The sequence below is a fragment of the Rhamphochromis longiceps genome, linkage group LG3, assembly GCF_057381845.1.
Source record: "Rhamphochromis longiceps isolate RC_006_pf linkage group LG3, R_longiceps_female_GT1.1, whole genome shotgun sequence".
NCBI lineage: Eukaryota > Metazoa > Chordata > Actinopteri > Cichliformes > Cichlidae > Rhamphochromis > Rhamphochromis longiceps.
Window position 1 is genome coordinate 46,302,893 of NC_140559.1, and position 23,954 is coordinate 46,326,846.

At 43.1% G+C, this 23,954-nt stretch overlaps 1 protein-coding gene across 1 annotated transcript; it reads right to left on the reverse strand.

Moving 5' to 3' along the window:
- Positions 1-668: 668 nt before the first annotated feature.
- acap1 (ArfGAP with coiled-coil, ankyrin repeat and PH domains 1) lies at positions 669-23,342 on the reverse strand. The gene is made up of 23 exons (XM_085399896.1): positions 22,578-23,342; positions 19,938-19,995; positions 17,065-17,184; positions 16,871-16,924; positions 16,669-16,727; positions 15,260-15,443; positions 14,974-15,018; positions 14,786-14,881; positions 12,496-12,570; positions 11,450-11,562; positions 11,272-11,323; positions 11,085-11,185; positions 10,811-10,922; positions 10,502-10,713; positions 10,314-10,383; positions 10,025-10,119; positions 6,753-6,940; positions 6,597-6,647; positions 6,318-6,499; positions 5,770-5,879; positions 3,182-3,292; positions 3,041-3,102; positions 669-1,734 (listed from the first exon to the last, which is right to left on the reverse strand). Exons 1-23 carry the CDS (start codon positions 22,628-22,630, stop codon positions 1,637-1,639), a joined length of 2,301 nt encoding a protein of 766 aa, XP_085256022.1. The 5' UTR covers positions 22,631-23,342; the 3' UTR covers positions 669-1,636.
- Between the last annotated feature and the right edge of the window lie 612 nt (positions 23,343-23,954).

Genomic DNA, 23,954 nt, shown 5'->3' on the forward strand with positions numbered 1-23,954 from the left:
CTGCCTCTGCTTCAGTTTTGGAAATGGTTTTCTGCATACTTTGGTTTTAACACGTTTATTTGAGCTACTGTTGCATTTCTATCAGCTTAAACCAGTCTGGCCATTCTCTTCTGACCTCAAATATCAACAAGACGTTTTCCACCAGAGAACTGCTGCTCACTGGATATTTCATCATTTTTTCCAGACCATTCTCTGTAAACCCTACAGATGGTCGTGTGGGGAAATCCCAGCAGATCAGTAGTTTCTGAAATGCTCTGACCAACAACCATAACACATTCAGTCACTTCAATCCTCTTCATTCTGATGCTCAGTTTGAACTTCAGCAGGTCACCTTTACCCTGTTTTACATCCTTAAATGCACTGAGATGCTGCCATATGATTGGCTGACTAGATATTTGTGCTAATAAGCAGTTGATCAGGTATACCTACTTAAGTGGCTGGTTACTGTCTATACACACTTCAGACTGCTCTATACACTCTGTTGCAGGCATGTTTTTTTTTCTACTCTTGGTTTAATACAGTGGTTCTTAACCTGGGTTCGATCCAACCCTAGGGGTTCGGCAGAGCCTCCGCCGTGACATGCACGGCTCATTTTGTGCACCAGTAAAAAACATGAGTGTCTTGAATTTGAAAAAAATCATATTTTATTTTTCACTAAAGAGGGGTTCAGTGACTGCACATATGAAACTGGTGGGGTTCGGTACCTCCAACAAGGTTAAGAACCCCTGGTTTAATACAATGTCAGAGAAAGCAGACATACCCAATACTGATGCTCTTAAGCACAGCAGCTCCATCTGTGAGCACCACCAGTGGAACTACATGCTCTTGTGTTTGCCAATCAGAAGAAAGCTGGATGAAACAAAGGTGGAGATAATATGGCTCGTTTCAGAGAACGTGAGACCCAAGACAAAATTAGTAAGGATAATTAATGAGTTTTGGAAAGTTGTGCAAAGCACCTCTAATAGGATGACGAGTTCTTTAAAATAAGAACTTATTACTGCTTCAGTTCAAAAAGTTAAAACTGAAATACACTGAAACACGAGTTTGAATTTTTCTTTTATTTGATCTGAATACAAATTGAATGTACCTCACATAATTTAGACAAAACATGAACACAAAGTCCCAAATTTAAAAATCTGCAAATACTCCAGTTCATCGCAAGACGGTAGAAATAAAATGCAACTTCTAACAACAATTTCCTACAAACATTTTTTGTTTTGTTTCATGTAATGAGTCAGTAGAAATCGCAAAACCTAAAACAACAGCCTCGTTTCGCTTACAAAAAGAAGGAAAAAAGAAATAAAAAAACTGATTTACTGGTTTTAATAAGAAAACTTTTGGCAGAGTAATGGTGCTACCCTCTGCTACAGACACCTCACGCTGGTCTCATAAAGCTGTTGCAGTGTTTCCACTTGGACACGATTGTTCTGCTCTGACGTGCTCGCACAAAGAATTCACTGTTCCGTTTGTTCCCTCTGAAGTCAACACCAGCTGAGCTGTGACCGAACACGTGGCAGGTAGCCAGCGAGAGAGAGAGAGCGAGTGCATCTGCATGCCTGAAAGATGAATCTTTTCTATATGTGCCTGAAAGTATGTGGTGCTGCACTGTGGAATGAGGAGGTGGAGAGGCAGCTGGTTAAGACTTCGGGTCAGCACTGCGGCGTTTGAGCTTCTCCGGGTTGTTCGAGGCCATGTGGGAAAAGTCTCTGAAAATGTCCTGGTAGGTTTCATCACCTGAAAAAGACCAGAGAAGACGTGAGCCTCAAAAGCTTTTGGAAATATTGAAAAGCTTAAAGAACCCACATTAATGCCGCCCTTGCTTTCTGAAAGCACCCGTACTTTAATGTGCCGCAGCCATCGTTTCATCAAAAGCTACACCGTTAATTGCACACCAACTATTTCCTGGACACGTTTAGAGCTGTAGCCCTAAAGCAAGACACATGCAACTGAACACATAAACACACGTAATGGCATGCACATGCACTTTACCTCTTAGTTTGCTGTAGGTGGCGCACACTGCACAAGCAGTTGAGACCAGCCGGACGTCTCAGAGGGCAGAAGGCAAAGGCACACGAGTGCATACAACACAGACAACAACAACAGACAAAGCACAGCACGTCAAATACTGACCAGCAGTTCTTTCAAGCAGACAAACACAACTTGTTTTTCTTGTCCTTTTTCCTTCTCTCCCCAATTCCCGCATGACTAAAAACCGGACACAGGAGACTAAAGTATAAAGTTATCAAGAAGCCCTTAAACGGACCCAGAAGACAACCACGAAGGAATGGTCTTTGCAGCTTGAAAAAGAGCCAAATGGCACAAAAAACGCGAACAAAACCCACTGTTAACCTCAAGCTCGAGGGGCTGCGGCAGAGCGCTCAGTTAAGCACAAAAGAGGTCAAATCCAACAGTGTCGAAGCTTAAACTGAGTCACCGTTCACAGAACAGCGGGAGAAAATTGTCCTTGAGAACCAAAACCCAACCCTGAATTTAGCTTACATAAACTGGAATAAGAAACACAGTCACAAATACACAAATCAGCACACTGTACAGACAGAAAATATCCTAAATACACTGAAAATTGGCCTGACCCAGGTCTACTCTATACACAGCTTCTTTAAGCTCGCTTAAAGAACGGTTTAGTATTGAAGACGCCCACATGTAGGTCTGTGTTGACATAGTGTTCGGATGCTTTGTGGGTTTCAAAGTGCAGCATGATGTGCATTTACAATTCAAAGTGCGTGTGACCACCTCATGAGAACCACCCGTCGTACCCTCTGTTCCAGCCTATCTTCTCTCACAGGATTCTTAAAAAAATCTAAGTTGAAGCTTGTTTTTTTCTTTTTCATCTATAAACTCATGCACGGTAAGGCATGCTTGATTTTAAAAATATATATGTTTTAGCCCAGTTTGTCATTTTGAATCCCCATAGCCCATCCACTTATATGGTTCTTTATAGCCTGGAGACTCTTTCTAGTATTGGTCAGCCCACCTCCAGTCCCGCCCACTCCACCCCCTGATCCCTGCCCCTCTGAATGACCTGGTTGGCCGAACGCTCCATCCATCTCCCGCATCTCCTTGTTCATTTTGGCAATCCGCAACCTGAAAGACAGAAGATCGATTAAGCGAACCCGCAGCTGCTAACGTGGCTCACGTGTTTTCTTTCGAGTCAAACACTTACAAAGTGACGATGTCTGCATTGGCGTTATCCACGGCGATAGTTATCGGGTCCTTCTGGTTCTTGTCTCGGGCGTTGTAGTCAGCCCCTCGCTTCAAAAACAGACAAACCAACCTGAGAAACGAAGAAGAGAGAGCACATGAGAGACTTTAGCCTGGAAATCTATACTATATCCAAGCATTTCCAAGGACCCGAGCATTTAAGGAACTCAAGTGAAGGGACTGGAGTTTAAACTGACTTTCCCAACCAAAGCTTCTGGAGTTTAGTGTAGTTTCTCTTCTCATTTTCTATCTCTACAGATCCACTTTCATATCCAATCAACATTAAACTCATGTCACAGTAAAAACCACAGCGTCACAGTACTCTTCTCAGGAATATCTTACAGGAAATGGACAAATCTGCATGTATGTGTTTCCAAGCCCTAAGGCGTGTGCAAGAGAACCAATAAAAAAATAAAGTTAAAACAATAAAAACAAACAGAATTATCAAACTCTAGATAATTGTCAAACAATCAGTTTCCCCTTGTAGCCTCCCTTTATGCTGGCTTTCTTTCTGATTGGCTGCCCCTCTGAGAGATGACCGCATTGGGGATGTCCACTCATGATGTTTGGAGCAGTCTGAAGCCTGAACCTCAGGGATCACACAATAGCTTTCTAATGCACAGAGTCATTAGTTCATGCTTTTGATGGAAAGCACAACAGGGACTATTAGTTCATGGGTTTATTTCTGTATTAGATTCACGTGGGTTCAATTCTTGGAACTATGAGTTCTGAACAGTTGAGAAGAAGTGTTGTCACGAATGTATCTGAATCATGTTATTTCTTGAATTTCAATGTATTATTAGAAACAAATAAAAAGATACTTAAAGGTAAGGAAACAATGAATTATACTGTATTATGTATTATAAAGTGTTACCGAAAATGCTGCAAAAATGGGAAAAAAAAGCTACAGTTTTGAGACTATTTCATCAATTATGTCCAACTAACTCGTCGCTCTTAAGAATAAACGTTTATGTTTCATTGTGACTCATTTTCCACTTTACTCACCACCGGCAGGTATTGTTGGCATAATGAGTCACACCAACCTTGTTATTAGTTTAAATATATCATCAAGTTTGGACATTCTGAATCCTTGACCTTGTTTTTTTGGTAATATTTGACGTCTGTTAACGTCCCCTTGTTGTAGACAGTTGTTTACATCCTGGTGCTTTTGACCCTTACTCTTGATTTATGGTCGCTCTTTTTGAGTAGGTGTCTGCCTACAGAGAGAAGTATTCAACCTACGCAAACGGTTTACTCCTCCAAAAACCCAACGGCACGCAGCTTTACTGTGAGTAGGTCAAATGCTGTTTGGTGGAGAAGCTGACTAGAAAAGGGAAGGATGCAACAGTGGAGTTCACTGGGAACACGAGAAGTGCGAATTAAGATGAAAGCTAAAAAATCCAGAGTAAAGGCACAGGCGGTGGCCGCAGTGGGCACTTTTGATTGTTTTGATCGGTTTCACTTCAGCTTATTGTAAAACTTCGCTCCTCTTCGCGGATGGCTGACAGGTCAACAACAGCACATGCAACAGCGGCCCGCAGACTGATTGTACCGCATTATTTGGGCGTTAGCTCCATCCAGCAACAGACGCTGTCTGCAGGTGGATGGTAGTCTGTAGCTGCCAAGTGTCTGCGAATGGAGAACCATGACGAGGCCCTTAAACTTCACCCACAAAGGACAATAAGAGACTACAGAAAGTCACTGATACTTGACAACTTCAAAAAACTACGGACACACAAAAAAAAACTGCTGGCAGGGTGGAGTTGGAGGTAAACATCCAGGGCTAAACTTTTCTCAATTTCTAGCTAGTCTTAGTTTATGATCTTACCTCCCCATTGCTGTCTTCCAGGCCCACGGTGTTAGACTTTTTGTCTCTGTTTAACATTTACATGTAAACCATACCCCCCACTGATTGTTCCCTGCTGTCCTCTTGTTTATTATTATAAATGTTATGTTATGATTTCCCAGTGGTTCAGAGTCATCTTACCGCCTCAGGCCCCCCCTCTGGGTTGGTAATCTCACCATACTTTGGTAAACACACCCTCACAGGAAAACTGGATCTGAAGGCACGTCTTCAACACCAGACATCGAGGAAAAAACGACAAAACGCACTCTTATGGTGAAGACTTGTCAGCCACCCGCCTTAAATCTACCCCGCTCTACCACCTTTTATACTCTAAATGGGACAATCATTTACAGAAGGAACATCATGTTGTGTTAAATAAGACTTGAAACCACCAACTGAGCCCATAAACCCATTAGGAAACTCTTTACTGGAATCATGAGCGGTCGAGACATTTTCTCATCGACTTCTACTCAGACTGCAACTGGTGGAGTTGCCCCCTGCTGGCAACTGGAGGGACTGCAGGTTTAAAGTCAGGTTTACGTCTTTCTACCAGTCCTCACATTTTTTACCCATGAAAGCATCCTGCTTCACTGTGTTTTCTTAGTCCAATAACCAGTGTCTGTTTTCAGATTCTGTTATCTTGGTATGAAGCTATTTTTTTTCACTGAAACAGGGCCGTGTCACAGTATCTGTGTTTGTCTTACCCCGTGTGGCCCAGGATGGTGGCGTGGTGCAGCGGTCCCCTGCCATTGCTGTCCGCCTGGTTAACGTTGGCGCCGTTTTGCAGCAGGAACTCGCAGGCTGCCAGGGCGTTCTGACCGACACAGGAGAACGCGTGAGCTCAAACACCCTCTGAACCAATTGCACCGTGTGTCACACAGTGTGAGTAAAAGGCAGCTTAAGGATAAAAACGCCACAGTATCCTAATCGTTTAACACACATTTGCATGCAAATGTGCTTATGGCAGTTAAGAGATACTTTATTTTTAGTGGGAAGGGTATTTTGACCAGAGAAAGTAGAAACCCATTGACTACTACATGACAGTGACTATTTCGGGACCTGTTTCAAAGATAAGCCGTACCATCCCGCTTTTGTTCTCTACAAATGTTTAGCTGTACTCAAGCAAGACTGGTGTCCACAAATGGGACAACAGAGAGATTTCGTTATCACCTCCATCCATTTCCATGAGATCTAGAGGTCACAGAACTCGTAAAGATTCAAACTCTAATGATCGACTGAGCGTCCTTCTCACCACTGAGACAGCCTGTATCAGCGGCGTGCTCGACTCATCGTTCACGTTGACCCAGTTGACATCGGCTCCGTGGGCCAACGCGTCGGCCATGACGGGGAAGTTCTGCAGGGCTGCCGAGCGGTACAGCAGCGCCCCGGGGTGGAGGTGGCTGAGATCCTCCTCCTCCTCTTCCTCTTCATTATCTGAAAGATTTAACAGATGTAATGTTATGTGATTCTTCTCAAAAGCTGTACAAGCTCTTTTTTGGTGGATCTGTGTTTTGTTGAGGTCTTATCTCACCTCTGTGGAAGCCTGAATTGTTCTTCTGGACAAGGTCACTGGGGCTTAACCCTAAAGAGAGAACAACAGTCGTGATTACTGATACAGCTGACCAGGCCCTTAGCGTTATTGAAGTACGCCTTCCTGTTTGACAACAGGGGCGACTCGCTGCTTTACCTGTGACCCGAGGCAGAGTGGCTCTGTTCGGTTTGGGCTTGAGCGGCGGTCTCTGCGCGATCTGTGTGGCCGCTCGGTTTCTCCTGCCGCTGGATCGCCTCAGCGGGGGGTTCCTGCCAGTCTCAGGCAGCTTATGGATAAACTTCTTTTCAACATACTTTGATCGAATCCACGACTCCTTGTCTCCTCTGAGGATCAGAAAGTATCAGAAAATGAGAAAGAATAAGCGCGAGTGATGGAGGATACGCTTCTCTTACATCGAGGTAGAGTTAAAACAGAAGAAGGCCACGTGCAGGGCCGTGTCCATCAGTGTGTTTCTGGCTTTTCTTAAGCTCAGTTTCACTTCTCTACTTGAAGGTGTGAGACAGGAATTTAAGTTTTTTAATTTAAGTTTCTGAGGCACTGATTAAGTAATGCATTTATTTAAAATTGGGGATGTTTGTGTGCCTACTTTCTGAAGCAAAGTTAGTTTTTAGGCCTTTACAGACTCAAAGTTGACCACTGATTGGTATAATGTAACTATGCACACAACTAGCATTGTTAGAATTACAGGACAAGACACATGAGCAATAATCTTACAGAAGCAACTGTTGCCATCAGTCTGAGAAAGCTTATAAGGCCATATACAAATAATTCGAACTCCATCGTTTTACAGTGAGCAAGACGACACACAAGTGTAAGTGTAGGCTCAGATCAGACTTTCACAATCCAGAGCAACTGGGCAGCATGCTGGAACTAACACCTCATACCAACCGTGAAGCACGGTGGAGGAGGGGTGACGATTTGGGCTTATTTTGCAGCCACAGGTCATGGGAACCTCGCGGTCACTGAGTCAACTATGAACACATCTACACACCAAAGTATGCAAGTTTTTGAAGTATTCTAGAGTTAAATGGCATCTCTCTGATAGCTAAATATAAAATTGGTTCATGCAACATGACAATGATCTCAAGCACAGCAGAAAATCTGCAACAGAATGAAGAAAAAAAAGATTAAAGATGTTGCAAAGGCCCTGTCAGAGTCCAGACCTCAACCTGACTCAAAAGCTGAGGTAGGACCTTTAGAGAGCTGTGAATAAATAAATGCCCACAAACCTCAAAGAACTAAAGCAACGCTGTGAAGAAGAGTTGGTCAAAATTCCTCTATAGTGATGTGAGAGACTGATAAAGCCACACAGGAAACGATAACTTTAAGTTATTACTGAATCTACGAGCTGCTGAATCATGGGGTGTAATTAGTTTAACACGGTGAAATATTTCATGGGTTTCATTTTATAACTTAGTAAAGCCTGGATCACTCTTATTACGTCCTGATACCCAAACCTTTAGAGTTAAAAGAGGCTGTACTTCCCTTTGACCGTATCTGAAGCTTGCAGCCTCACTACAAGTTTCCGGAAAACACTTTAGTTAGAGAGTTAACCATCTGTTTCATGTACTTGCTGCAGTTCCTGTCTGTCGTGACAAAACGCAGACGAGAGGAAGCAAAAGAAGAAGAAAAAAGGTCTGAGATGGGTCGTAGGCTGCTGATAAAGTTAACCATAAACTACAAAGATCTCCATGGAGAGCACCTTTTTATATTCAGCATATAAATAAACATGCTCGGTGAAGCAGTGGCGTCAGTCCACTCCCACTCAGACCTGTAGCGAGTTAGTGATCAGTCAATGTAAAAATACAGCGTGCGCAAGCAGAACTGTTAGTAATGTTAATGTGGCAGCAGAAGGAGATGAAGAGCGCGTTCCTGTTTGTTTTTCTTTCCAGCTGCATCAACACCGATGTTCCATGAACCACTTAAAGAATGACGCTTGAACAGAGAGGGGATTGCAATAGATGCATGCAATATTCTCCCATCTGGAGGAGTCGTCTGAATTGCAAACAGGCATAAAATAAAATACCAACACGATTAATGAAAGAATTGATTTAATTCAGTTGCAGCTGATTTGTTTTGCCTTTGGTATCAACCAACTATCATTAGCTCCTGACATCTATGGTCTACTTCCTATACTGCTAATATTTACCCAATCGTCAGTCTTGTTTTGGCAATATAATCATCGCCTAGCTGCAAACTTAGAGGAGGAACACCAGTAATTTTCTACTGCAGCTCCAGAGTTAAGAAACACAAAGTAGCTACTTTCAGCTGCTCCCTTGTCACAAGTGTTCGCCACAGCAGGGAGGTCCACATGTTTGATTCGGGCACATTCGTGTCTCGGCCTGAATCCTAATCTGGGACATTTGTTTGATAAGCTGTAAACCACTCCACTGCGCTCAAAACTGAAGCACGAAAAGGCAGAAATAACTTGATTTTGACAGAAACCTTAGACATGTCCTGCTATACGCTCACACTTTTAACACTCGGTGGCATCCCCGTCCAATCAAGCAGAAACTCAGAGGCTTGAAACTGAAGCCAAACTACCAAAAAACATGCCTGACCGCAATTGACTAAAAAAAGTAAATGGATCTCTACAAAAATCTGAGTTTTACAGCAGAGATAAATGTGTTACTTAAAACAGTCTAAAGTGCATTTCGAAGTTGATGCCAACTGTACAGGGTGATTATTTCACAATTCTCCTGTTTACACTAAATTAACTATTTGAATTGTACCTATGGGTACAGGTGCGTACCACCGATTCTGCTTCAGCTAATCTGAGCCACTGAACTGGACGTCTCAACTATGTTTGTGGTATTTGTGCCTTTAAGACCTTTTTTAAATCAATAATCTGTCAAAAGTCTGTCCAGGAGGAATGTTCTCTAGTTTTTGAATGAAATGTTAATATTTTATTTTCATGCCAGCGCTAATTTACATAAATCTGTGTCTGTGCATGCTTCTGAGATGAACCGACCTCTTGTCATAAGACAGGTGGAATAGGTACCTGTTATATATACTCTATCGATGCACTGCATTAAGCTAGTTAGCAGTAGCGGATAACTTAGCACTCTAGCACTCTTCCAAATCTGGTCACTCTGGGCTCCAAAAAAACAAGATAGCAACAGGCAATGATGCTAAAATGAAACCATTAAAGCAGGTGTTTGTAAACCTGTTTTTTGTGCCATCTTTTATATACAGTCTATGTTTCTGATGCATTTTCTCTTGCACACGTCATGAAGTCTCCCAAAGCATGATAGCCAACAAGAATAACTGTCGGACTACACAGCGCTCCTTCAGGACTACAGAGGATATTAAATATTATTTTTTAATACCTAAGGAGACTTCCTGTCACACATCTGCACGTGGAAAAACCAGCTGAATGCACGTTGGACTGGATTGATTATGCGTACCTGGGACTGGAGGGATTGGGCTTCTTGATGGTGATCTCATCAATCCGAGCTTCATAGATCCTGTTGATAACTGTGTTCCCCAACTCACACATCAACTAAAGGCAGCAGGGAAACAAGAACAAATAAACCAGATTAAGTACTAATTTCTTTCTAATTTTTTTTATTTTGTTTTGGCTTATATAAAGAAAACGGTTGCATAATCCATTGTGCAATCATAATTTTCTCTGGAACTTTTTCACAATAGGCCACAGGGAGGTGGAGCCGCTGCAGCTTTAAAATTTTAAATTACCTTAATAAGCTCGGGCTCCCAGGAGTCGAGGGTGAGGGAGCGCACTTTGGAGAAATGGACTCCAAGGCTCCTGCCAGGGAAGGAAACCATTAAAGCGCACAGTGGAAGCCAAATGTGTGTGTGTGTGTGTGTGTGTGTGTGTGTGTGTGTGTGTGTGTGTGTGTGTGTGTGTGTGTGTGTGTGTGTACCTGTGTATTCCTGAGCAGACAATACAAAGTGTGATGCCCAGGTTGATGGAGGCCCAGTCAGGACCCGGCTCTCCGCAGTCGCAGCACTGCCTGTTCCCCGGGATTGCCTGAACCTCCTCCAGTGCTTTGCAGCCCTCGTTGTCCTGATCCACGCCTCCTCCACCTCCTCCTCCTCCCAGGCTGCTTGTAGACACCGAGCTGCAGCGCTGTCTCTGATAACAGAGACACATGGGAATGGCGAGCATTTAACTCCCACTGGAAAGTGCACGTTGAAGATAATGTGTGTGTGTGTGGTGTATGTGTTCTCACTGGGCTGAGCGTGTCCTCTCGGCGCTCCTGAAAGGCTGAGGCGATGCTGTTTTGGACGGCGCTGATCCATGCTTGCTGCTGCCTTTCTGAGTCTGCCTGCAACAAACAGCACCTACGCACACAAAGTCACACAACAGTGACCATTTAACACTCGAGAAGCAAGAAACTAACACCTCGGCAGTCTGCAGGACGCTTTCACACACATGTGACGCTAATGCGACTTCACCACCATTACTGGAACAGACACACGCAGGTGTGCATGAAGTGAACTCACTTTGATGGGGAAACCACTTCAAAGCAAAAACGCCTCTCATTTTCAATGCTGGGTTTGACTGTGCAAAGACGCAAGTCCTCCACCACGACTGTAGGCTGGTCCTAAAAGATGGACAAACCGTGATGGTCAGGTTGCATACGTGCAAATTCGTCTTTCGAATGTGCTCGTGACCCTAAGCGAAATTTACCTTGAATTTCTTCTGATACACCAGCTGATTCTTCTGAATTGAAAACCAGCGCCTGAGGTGGAGAAAGAGTTTAGCCTTTTAGCTGTTTTCATTCACTGCCGGGCAAGCAAACGCACGGTGGACATCGGATTTATCACAGTGAGGTTCATGAGAGGAAAAGCACACAGCAAAGTTGTACCTGCTCCAGGTCTTGAAGGCGTTGCTGGCCCTCTTGTACAGATAGCCCTCCATCACGATCCCATTAGCTGCGTCACCATTAAAGTCCATAATGGAGTCATCATAAGACATGTCCTTGAAATATTTAAGAAATTAAAATCACATTGTGTCATCTGCTTCAAGGCCTTTTTTTTTCTCCCCACAGCTTTAATTGTGTTTACAAAAAGTGATGTAATACAGAAGTAATTGGTGCGGTCCAGATCTGGCGTACCATGTGGAATGATTATTCTTTGGGTTGTCCCCCCTGTTTGCAATATCTGGGCCAAAAGTTATCAATAGCGATGCTGCATTTCATCCGAGAATGATGCAAATAAAGCAACCATGCTGTAATCGATGCCATTCAAATGTGGGCTACTTTTAGGCTGACATCCAGGCCTCACCTGACCCAGTAAGTTGCATCTTTGCTCATGTTAGATTTGTTATATTTGCACCAAAATGCTTTAGTCTCACAGTACATCAGTTTGTCGGGGCCAGAAAAAGCCCATCAGCACTGAATCCTTTCCACAAGATGCCAAAGTCCCTGGTGGGCTCCAATGAGCAGAGTGTATTTTACTGAAATACACATCTGTCTGCACAATCAGGAGCTTAGCAACCAAGCCTAGCATACAGGTACCTCCTAGTCCCCTTGAGGTTTTTATCTTTTTATCTATATTACATGTTATTATGTTGCCTAGCAACCACCTACCAACTGTCTAAAATGACTAACTTGTTGGATTTATGCATCTCTATTAAATCATTGCGTCATTTTAACTTCACAACATTAACATCTCATTTTTATTGTTGCAACTTTCATTATGCATCATATACTGTCATGTCATCGTGTTGTCTAGCAACCACCTAACAAGAGATTAAAATCACAGATGAAAACACAGCTACATCGTGTAAAAACGAACGTGACAGCACCAGAAATGCCGTCTTCGTTATTCCACTGTCTCCGTCTTGTTAAAACCTAATGCCTACATTACCCATGATGCTCCTTTCGGTTGTGAATGTTTGTAACTGCCTTACCTTTTTCTTGATTGCTGCGTGTCTTTGCTCCATGTCCCTCTTTTCTCTGGCACAGTCGAGGACAAACTGTTTGTGCTGTCAAAACACAACACGACACAGCGTTTATTAAACCTGGATTCATATTTTTACACTTTCAGCTTGCTGTCCAGCTCTACCAGGTTAAACACACACTGAAAGGACAGTGGTTCGATCACCATCCCCTCCTGTCACTGTGCTGAAATACCCTTGGGAAAGATAGTGAACCAAACACTTTATAACTGAATGTTAGAAACTGTTTATGCGTAGAAAGCGAGCAGCGAGATGCTTTAAAAGCACCAGCCTATTTACCAGTCAAACTGAGATTATTCAGAACATCAACATTTTTACGAGCCTTCAGATTTGCAACACTTTTATTCAGGTCGCTAAACTAGTACAAAACCCCCACACCAACTATTTTTCAGCATCTCTCACCGATCACTTTATCTTTTCCTTTATTTCATAAGAACATTGCAAATTTTAAAAAATAAAGCGCAAAACAGTTTGTGAGGACCGTTTAAAACTGTAAAACCTGCATAGTCTTTCCATTTAATGTTACGAAGGAGAGTTTTCTCCTTTCATTTTCATCTCCGACACATTTAGTTCTTTCAGAAACTCGGAGAGATCGGCAGCTTCGCGGTGGGTTATCACTCCTGCGCACTCTTGTGCAAACAGGAACTAGGAAGTGCTGAACTTCTGCCGTGTATCCTGCGCCAAACCAGAAAACAACATGGGTGGTCTCTCCTGCACAGAGCCTGCTTAGAGCATCACCCTCTCCCTATTTCACTCTCTCCTCTGCTCTTGCTCGTTCTCATCATTTCTTGTTCAAACAGGAAACGCTTTTCTGTGGTTTGATCCGGTCAGTGAACGTGTTCACAATTTACTTCCTGTTTGAAACTCTTTTTATTTGATCAAAAACACTTAGCAGCAATGCTGCCTCTGCTCAAGGTTGACGGTGCAGAAAAGATTTTACAGTTTCCTCTGCAAAGGAGCAGGAAGGGGCGAACGCGCACACACACACACAGACATGTGAAATATTTCCTGTTGTTGCTCACTTTTTCCTGTCACGATGAAAGTGTGATGTCACCTTGTGACTCCACTGCCCCTCCCCAAAAAGATGCCAGTTCCTAGTTGGACAGAGTTAACCCAAACAGCATTTTGGCCAAAAGCATCATACCATGACGCCCGTGGTCCACAAACACGATTGTTTCATTCAAAATGTTTTAGCAACATCTTGTGTATCCCTAAGCCAGAACAAACATTTGTAATCCATTTCCTGCCTCATAAATCATCTGCGAGGCTTTTCTGGGTGTTTCAGGTCTACGTTGTTCACCAGCTTTTGGTTGGCTTCTCTCTTTTTAGCATGCAGACAATGTACAATGCAGCAGTTTATCACCACTAACTAATCAACTCAAGCAGCAACACTTTGTCTATACATGTGGTCCCATCATGCTTACTGTGAGCGTCCCTAGAAAAAACTCATTCTAATGCAAGAAAAACACTGTGCAATAAGTTTACAGCAATTAGTCTTTGGCTCAGGATAAAGACTCAAACTGAGAAACTGCTAATGTGGCTGTGTCCACTTTTTTGTTTAAGGAAAACATTTTTCAGAGATGAAATTAACACGTTGACAGCCTAGGCCAAAAGCACTTTTTGTCTATAAAGCTTATTTCCTCCTTCAACAACTGTAGAGTAGGTTAAGATTTAATACAATACTGAAGTTATATCCTTAAAATTGTGTAACTTTACAAGACCAAACATGGTCACTTCTGGTCTAAAAAGACCAACGAGTGCATCAGGAGTGGCTGTTTCCATCTTTTACATACAGTCTATGGGGCAGACTTTGTTACCTATTTTAAGGGTGGCTCTTTGGTGCCCTGGCAGGGCCTCTGTGTGTGTGTGAGTGTGTGTGTTGCTTGCTCTTGGCAGCTGACTCCAGTTTAGCCAGAGAGAGGAGTGCTCCAAGAGCTCAGTGCAGAGGAGTAACCCTTCTTTGGTTACTCTTTTGTTTAGTTACCAGCTTCTAGTTTTGTTGTGTTTTTAACTCATCATTTGTTGTTATTCCCTTGAACTTCTTAGAAAGAAACACACACACAGCAGGATTACAAGTAAGGTTTCTATTCTACACATTCACAAGTATGAACGCATTTTTCTCACATTGAGGATATCTTCTTCCTGTCCTACTGCTACTTATTTATGACTCATGCACAGACGGTTTCAGTCACAAAATGTCATTTTAACCGAAACAGAGATGTAACAAAACAGAAATAGTTACCTCTTCATTCAGCTTTTGTCGATACTCGTCCAGTTCTGACAGAGACTGGTGACCCTGCAGGAAGAACTGGGCTTGGGCATCCATCAGCGACAACATCTGACAGGAAGCAACACAAAGCCAGTGAGAAACGTCTGAAGATAGAGTATGCATTTAAAAATGGACACATACAGGTAAAAAAACCAACTCACTGCCAGCAGAATATCTGTCTTCTTCTTGGCCTCAATGACATTAATCTGAAAAAAAGAAAAAGCAGGAAGCAATGGTTAGAGAGACTTCCATATTTTCATGACCAAAACAGATTCTGCCCAGCCAGAAGCCACAACCACAAGACTGGACGGAAGCCCTGAGGCAGGCCTGTTATCATCCAAAGCAAAAGTATGACCACTGTGCTGCTGCTGCAGGCTGTTGTTCCAACCTAGCAGTCTGAGTTAAAGTGAAGCCTGTGTGAGCCTCTCTGCACTCATCTTTCCTCACCTCCAGCACGTAGTCCAAAGCCTCAGACCTGAAGGCCTTGCGCGCGTTGAGCAGGGCGTTACTCGCCTCGTCCACCTCGTGCTGCTTCCCGCGTGGAGCCTGAGCGTTCCTTGACAGCGACCCCTCCAGGGCTTCGCTGCTCTTTTCAAACTCTTTTCGTCTGTCCTTAAAACGACGAACATCTCTGCAGAACAGGAGACGAAGGTAAGAAGGGGGAAAAAAGTATTATGCTGTGCAAAAATCTTGAGCCATCACTTTTCTCTGTACATATTTCCTGCAAATGTTCTAGTAATTTTGTATTACAGTGCTCTTGAGCAACAGTTCTCCATGCTTTCTTAATGTCTTTCAAAAATTATTCTGGTGGCTTTTCCGCTCCTTTACAGCCCAGTCCCTGTACCTGACACTTCCTCATTCATTAAGCCCCTTGACACAAACCTATGAGTCATTCAAGCAATAAAACTGCACCTAACTCAAGGGATGAACCAGTGTTCAGACAAATTGGCAAAGAAACAACTTTAAATGGTATCTTTAGACACTTTGTTGTTAGCAGCTTGTCACAAAACAAATCATTTGTTTAATTGATTCTATCTAACGCCATTTGTAAAACACAGTGGAGACTGTCATGGTTTGGCACTGCATTCTGTTGTGTTGCATCAAAATTGATGCAATTAAGCACACAGAATATCCCATCAGATTTTTATCCACCATGCAACAACATCTGGAAAGCATCTGCTTGACAACAGCTTTATTTTTCAGCATGACAATAATCCCAGACACTTTGCCAATGCAATAAATGGACACCTGGATAGAAAAAACACACACTATGGAGCACTATCGGTCATGGATTAGCCTCCCCAGAGCCCCGACCTCAACACTACTGAAGCAGTGTGGGATCATCTAAAGGTGGAAACATCATGTCCTTCAAGAAGTCTGGAGAACTATTCATGAAGACTTCTCACAGAAATGGAAAGAAAGCTGCCTCATAGAGGGAGGTAAAGTAAGCAGTATCCACATTACCAGATCAGTTTTTATGCAAAAGCAGAAAGCAAGTTATTGGATGCTGCTAAGTCACATGCACATGATATAAAACATTTTTTAATCACCGGCAAATTTATTGTTCTTTCTTTCTTACTTTTTTACCATAGCTTTTGTGCAATACTGTTTACCACGTGACGCTATCGCAAATACCTCTCTTATCTAATCTACCAAGTTATTTCCACTAATGGGAGCAGACCACAAGACAAACTATGAGGAGAAGCAGAACGATTATGACAGGCACACATGAAGGGGAATGACTGTATCTAAGGAAAATGTACGTATGTATGAAGTGTATGCTGGTGGGAAAGAAACTCAGAAATTAAAGCCTTAGATCGAACACACAGGTGGGGCCACCGTAGCGGCTCACTCACTCTTTCACAAAGCTTTGCAGCTTCGCCCTCACTGACTTCTGCGTGGTCTCAATCACTTCCTAAAAGGAGACAAAGACAAACATATTAAATGTCAAATGTAATATGTTCAGCGGCGTGCTGCAGCCGTACTTGACCACATACTGCAGCTGATAAGCATCGGCACTGAAAAGGAGAAGTCAGAGGCCGTGAATAACAAACTCACCCCCTGTGCCTCAAAAATGACATTCAGCTTTTTGGAAAATTTCTCCAAGCAGTCCTGCAGAGCACAAATCTTAGATTAGACTCTGAAACTTATCAAGTCAATAATGCATTTTAATGTTTTCATTCATCGATTCATAACCGCCATCTTTATTTACAGCTTCCGGGCACTTTGAGAACCCAGCGTGCTCTGCTCACCGCCATCATCTTGTCCCCGGAGCATTGGTGTCCGAGCTCCCGGAGGCCATTCACGAAGCTCTTGCTGGTCTGACAGTAGGCTTTGCCAGCCTCCAGCATGGCCTGGCACTGTTTCACTAGCTGGATGACACAAATAAGCAACACAAAGATTAAATGATCTCCTGAACAATGTAACAGCAGGCAACAAACGTCAGTTTAACATAATCTGCATTCATGCTGAGTATAACCTTGTTCACAGATTTTAATTCTGGTTGTTCAGTAGCTGTACTGGAGACCTGAGAGAATAAGTATAAAACATGCCGGAAGTGTTTCAAACCTTCATTCTATCTAAAGGCCACCAGGTGGCGATAGCTGTGGTTGCAGCTGCAAAAAGACTTGTGGTCCTATAAAATTGTATGCAGAAAGCAGCTTGACGTCTGTAAATAGTTTCCTGCTAAGTGTATGAGCTCAGTCGTATATTTTGAGTCATACTGAAGAAAGAGCGGTCGACCACTTCGTGTAAGCACTATGTTTGTTTCTCTTTTAACTCCATTTTGGTCTCCACCACCATACGAGGACTATATGAGGCTCTTTTATCTGTTAAAGTTAGCTTTTTTCCTTCTTCTTCTGTTGCTAGCTTATAGCTAATTTGGCTAGCTGGCTAAATAATAAACAGCAATGTTGTTTTTGTCTTATTTTTGCTGAAACAGCTTCTTGATAGTCTGCTCCTGGAAAATACGAGAGGCTGTTTCTGCCACTGGAAAAATAAATTTGCCATCTATGAGTCAAAAATTCAGGTTATTATCTAAATTTTGACTTACAGACTAAAATTTCCGAGGAAGTTGAAATTTTGAGATAGCTGCCTGAAATTTTGACTCTAGCTAACTTGAAACTCAAAATCAGCTCTTTCTGGTAAAAAATAAAAATAAAAAAGATAAAAATTTCATTGGTGGAAACAAACAGCACTGATGGAAGGACTGAGACTGAAACAGCACAAACTGCGTCATGCCAGGAAAACTTGCTTTAAAGCTATTTAGAGGCCAGGAAAGTGGAGGATCTCTATGTGTTGATGTATGCTTTTTAAATAAAAGTACGTAGTAAGTAAATACATTAATTTTTTAATTAAAGGTCAAATATAAACTGAGCTTCTGCCTTGGAAAGATAAGGCCTGTACCCAGTGTCCACCCTCACAGTCGTTTCCACTTTTTTGTTGATTAGATCTTTCCTCTGGCCTCTGTGAGGACCCTTTGAAGTTCAAAAACAAGAAATTGCATACAGATTATATTTTCTGACCCATTAAAAGCTCCATTTATCAAGCAATAAAACCCACCGCTGATCACTTCAGCGTGATCTGCTAACTTACAGCTTGAAGCTTTAGGTGGTTTTCAAGCCAATTCAGTGACTTTATGACTTTCCTCTTAAGTGCTGCTTGTGACCACAAGCGTTCAGCAAAAAGGACTTAAACCCTGTGGGAGCTCCTCTCTTCCCCAGCGTGTTCAACAGCTGACCTTTATTACATCTGCAAATATCTAATTCAATGCAATAATTTAAAAGACGTGTTCGGAGAAATCTTTAGTTTTATTAGCGTCACATTTAAACCACCAGTGACATCTGAGGAGGCACGTCGCAGTGACAAAACCTAACCTGTAATGGATGTTTGGGGGGTAAAACATTAATAATAAATCCCTGCACCAAGACATGTCAGTGACTCATTATGTAAGCACACACATCACCTGAGCGTAGATATGACTGCAGTGGCATCATAGGACACGCTGTCTGACCTTTTTGTGCAAATCTCAGTCAATTTATCTGCATTTCTCTGAGCAAAAGCACCTCTGAACACAGCGAAGACGTGAAGCTGAATCCACACGCTTCAGTCCTGAACTCAACGAACTTCTAAAATTGTTGGAAAAAAAAAAAAAAAAAAAAGCGTAGTGGCTAATTTGCATACAAAACACACAGATTACACATCTCTATACACTGCTACAGATCACAAATGAGCTCCATGCAGCATTAAATCCACACTTCACTTACATAATGAATACTTACAATCAGACCTTTATATAGAATATTAAGTTTGATTTGTACTCCAGCAACGTTTAACTCTAAACACCCTCCTTTTTGAGACTGTGGTATCACTCGTACAGTAGATTATCTGCTGACTTCTTCTGATCTAGTCAGATAACTGAAAAATATAGCGTGCAGTGTCTGTCAAAGAAGAAGAACTTTGTCCCAAAATCCTTTTGGGATGTGGCTCAGACCTGTCGCAGCCTGTGAAATAGCACCGGGACAGAAAAAAAAAAAAAACATGTGCTACTTCCTTAAACCTAATCTCGTGGAAAACATCTCATGCATGCAGGGAAAGGCTTCTTTCTGTTTCACCTGCTCAACTGAAATCAGTCACATTCATGACACTTTACAGGCAAAGTGAGTGTGTTTGTTTTTTTGTTTTTGTATTTAAAAATGGTAAAATATAACATGTGGGAACCTGAGCTCGCAGAATAACTAACAACATAGTAGTAAGTCACTTTGATTTGTGCTTATTCCGTATCATCGGGGAACAGAAACGCAGCATGTGACTGACGTCTATCAGATGAATAGATCTGAAACTGTAGATTTTTACAGCGTGAGCACGCAACAGGGAATATAGGTCGGCACGGCGAAGCAGAACGAAGTGCAGTTCTCTCTGAAGCAGGACAATATGATGGGGAAGCAGCACCTGCAGGCACTTCCTGCTCGCCGTCAGGTGAAAAAAAGCTCCAACCACCAACGCCCACCGCTGACTTCGCTGCCACTGTCCATCGACATGTGATGCCTCGTCTCCGTTTGTGCGCTTGTGTGTTTGTGTGTGAAGTGGAGCGGTGACATTTCAAAAACATCTGGAAGTGTCTTACCTTCTCCAACCGTGTCTCGAGTTCACTCACGTCATTCTGGACGTCTTCGATCTCAGCTCTGGAAAAGAGAAAATTCCAGTTAAAGGTCAGGGGTCATGGATTTTTCAATATAAGGCGTGAAAACCCTTCATTTTAAAGTCATTTATCAGCTCTATCCTCTCAAAAACTGCTTTTTCTCTTTTTTGCACAATTATAAACTAGAATAAAGAATAAAACTAGAATAAAACACAAACTTTCTGATGTTTTACAGACTAAATATTTCATTTCTTTACACATTTCTGCAAACATCACTCCACCTGCCCTGTGATTGGCTGGGTTAGCCACCACCACCCCTCCCCCTCCTGCAAACCCTGATCTAAAAAAGCAGTTAAGAAAATGAATGGATGGATTCTTGCACATTTTACTGCTTAACATTAAAACATAACCACTGCAATATGATGCGCTTCTGTGGTGCAAGCTCGATACCTTCATGGACAGCTTTATTTCTCCATTTCTTATTTGCTCTGCACGCTTACAAACCAAATAATTCATGCTTAACATTTTTATTCTTGTGCTTTATTTCCACTGAGACGATGCATATGACTCGTCAGCATTTCCATGCCTTTAAAAGCAGTGGATGTCAACGTGTCACCGTCACAGTGCGCAGGAACAGTCGGAATCGCACAACAGGAAAGAGTATTTTTTTGTTGTCTTAATATTGTGCAGCTAGAGCCTCGTCACGCTGACAGAGTTACTCCACATATTTCACGGCCGCCACTATTTCAGGCCCCGGGCATCTTGTTTTACACTCATTTAGCTGTAATTAAGCATGAAGCGTTGGGTATTTTTAGAATCTCTGTGACCTTCGGCAGGGTTTGAAGTGCATTCCTGTGGGTTTGAATGGAGCTTAGGGGACGCTCCAGCCATCAGACGTTTATGTAGGCCCACATGACTGCAAAGAAAACCTCCAGTGTGCGTGTAATTGATTACGTTTTGTTTTCTGGGTTCAGGATGTGGACTCGAAGATCTCTGAGACAAAAGCTCCTCAGAGATCCTCTTCAGGGCTGGTCTTTTTAAGAGCCGCCTTCTTTTTCTTGTTTTTTTTGTCGTGACACTTTCTTTCGATCTCTTTCTGCCTGTCGTGTCTTCTCATACCAAAAGCTAAACCATGTGGTTTCCGCTGCCTTCCACCAACAGTACAGAGATACAGAGAGAAACAGAGAGACAGAGAAAGAAAAAAAAAAAAAAGAGGCGCGTCTGAGTGGGGAGAGGAGAGGAGGCCCGGGACAGACAGTAACTGTTTGTGTTTGTTAGTGCGGCGAGGTTTGAATCAAAGTCTGAGGTCATGTGCTCTTGAAACACGACCAAATGACATGTCAAGCCAGGAGAGAAGGGAAGAAAAGGGTTGGTTTTTTTTTAAAAAAGAAAGAAAAAGGGTCTAAAGGAGAGAGGCCACTGTGGAGGAGAGTGAAGGAGCCCTTGATTAAGAAGAAGCACATCCTTTTTATCTTCTTCATGTCTCCTTGCAAGAGAGACGGAGGCTAAGAAAGCAAATTAAGACAGAGCTTAAGCTGAGTTTCCGCCGTGGTTCTCCCCACAGAAAACACGCTTCCTGTCTCCTGTTGATCACCTCAGCACATCTCGCTTCACTTCCTGTCGCCCTCCCACCCCGCTGTTACCTAGTAACCAGAAGGTACCACATTTGAGTGTCTGTCCCAAGGTGTCAGAGCACTTTATTTCCCCTCATTTGTTTTTTGGCCCTCTGTATTGTCCATCCATCTTCCCGTGTATGTGTGTGCGATTATGTGTATTTGATGACTGCAGCACCTCCTCCTCCCTCCTTCACCCTGCTCGCAGCCTGACACGAGACCTCACCACGTCTGCTGCCACAAGTCAAACTTTCCACTGCTGTGTGAGCCCCATAAATTCAAGATGGGCGAGAGAGAAAGACTGAGGTATGCCAAATCAGGCTGAGGCAGCCACTGTGACTCAGGCGAGCTGCCACAAACTGTCAAGGCACACCCAAAGTTGTGCCAAGCTCTCTCTTGAGCCACTTGCAAAAGCAACTCAGAAACACTTCCCTTTCGATTGCACCAGATGTGCTGATGTTGAAAGGAAACTGATCGCACTCCGCTTTGCTGACACGCAGCAGGGGCTGCAGTGACCCGGCCTGAATTAAGATTTCGATTCTCTGAAAAATGAGTGTGATCTCTCTGAGAGTGGAGGTGGGTTGATCTCGACAACTATCAGGAAGAGGAAGCATCAAAGCTGCAACTGAAGTTTGGAAAACCAAGCCACTAGTGATAGCACTGCTGATATTTTCCACTGGAAGGAGTTTCGTGGCGATGTTTGAATGTCCGTGGCTAGTACAGGTTTTCTGTGGTCTCGGTGAGACGTGGGAAAGCACCTCAGAGCAGCAGATCAGCCCCCCACGGCCCTGCAGGCCTGCACAATGTCCTCATAGCTTTCAGTGACTTTTGACCCGAGCAGCTCAAACTCTCTGACAGAAGAGTGAACAGCAACACCGGCAAATGCATAAATGTTTTATTAGGGAAACATGAATCAGCCTTTAATCCATAATCTCCTGCTGGAGCTGGAGCAAAGCCAGCTGTTCACTGGTGACATCAGCATGACTAACAAAGGTACAGGTGAAACTCTTACCTGAAGCGCGGGGAGTCCTTCAAACCCTCCTCAAAGTCCAGCTTCACCGTCATCCTTTGCGTTGACACCAACCCTCGTGACACTTCGTGTATTTATGTGACTCCTGGCTTTCAGCTGGAGGTGCCCGGCAGCCTGGCAAAGACAAAAACTAACTCTTTTTCCCCCCACTCGTTTTAACGCTCCACATCGGCAGCCCGGATCATTGTTCTCGCTGCTGGGTGTTTTCGCTCTCGTGTAGAACTTGTTTTCCTCTCCGGGTTTCTTTCTTTTTCGCCCGAACTGTTGCACATTCGCGTCGGAAGAGAACTTGTCAGCACTGAATGAACTGAGGGGATGTTAGTCGCGTCATTACCATCTTATGCGGCAGATTTTTTAAAAAAAGGCACAGTCCGGCGCAGAAGATGCGCAAAGCCACGGGAGGAGTTCCAGCAGAGGGCCAGAGTGTCCTTATGGATCCCAGAGGATTTCAAATAAAATCCGATGGCAGCGTGAATCAGGACTCCCCGGGGGTGCCGAGTCTAGTACTCTGCCTGTCTCTCTGCCTCTCTCTCTGTCTCAGAAGAGGTCCACCCCCCATGTCACGTCCCACTATTTCCGGGTTTGTTACTCATGGCAAACTGTGGTTTTGAAGTAGGAAGCTGCACATAATAAGAGGCATACACTGCCAAGTTGCATCATATGAAAAAAACGCCGATCTGAAGGATTTACAATGTGACACTAACGTTTAACATCCACACCGGCTACAGCAGGCCGTGTCGTGACTTTTCACCCCCCTCACTTAGTTTCTCCCTTTGTTGTTTGTGTGTTCTACTTTTCAGTTACAGTACAACAGTGAGCTTCACATGCAGTTAGACTGGGTGTGTATTCTTGTCTGACAACCTTGTCTGTTATGGTTTTTGCTGAGGTGTAAAGAAACTCCCCCATAGCCACCCACTGCCAACAGATCCACTGTGGAAGTTCATTCATGCCAAGAAAATAATGAACCTATTAATAGCAATGGAAAAGTGATTCCACGAATGGAAGAACAAGAGGTTTGACATTCTGTGTTTAAATATGTGGCGTTGTTTTGATTTTTAATGTGTCTAAATGGCTTTAATAAAACTATTTTAAAAAATGTGCGCACATTTTCTACATAAATCCAAAGTGCCTTTCTTTTTTACCCTTTGCCCACAGCCAATAGTGTGTAACTACAGGAAATATTAGGTTAGAAATGTAGTCCACTAGTTGCTATACCACAACACCGATGTAAGGCCAAAAATAAAACTGATAACGTTTTGCTAGGAATATTGTTTCACCCTAGTGACAGATCCAAATCAAACAGAGAGATTCATTATTCATAGGGAAGCAGGAGAAATATCATTATAAGAATAAGGGCAC

Coding starts and splice junctions, on each gene's coding strand:
- acap1 (XM_085399896.1), bottom strand. CDS start 22,630: ATGACGGTGAAGCTGGACTTTGAGGAGGGTTTGAAGGACTCCCCGCGC. Junction 12,571..14,785: donor GACAAAAGCTGAATGAAGAG/GTAACTATTTCT, acceptor GTGTTTTGACAG/CACAAACAGTTTGTCCTCGA. Junction 3,103..3,181: donor AATGCAGACATCGTCACTTT/GTAAGTGTTTGA, acceptor TCTGTCTTTCAG/GTTGCGGATTGCCAAAATGA.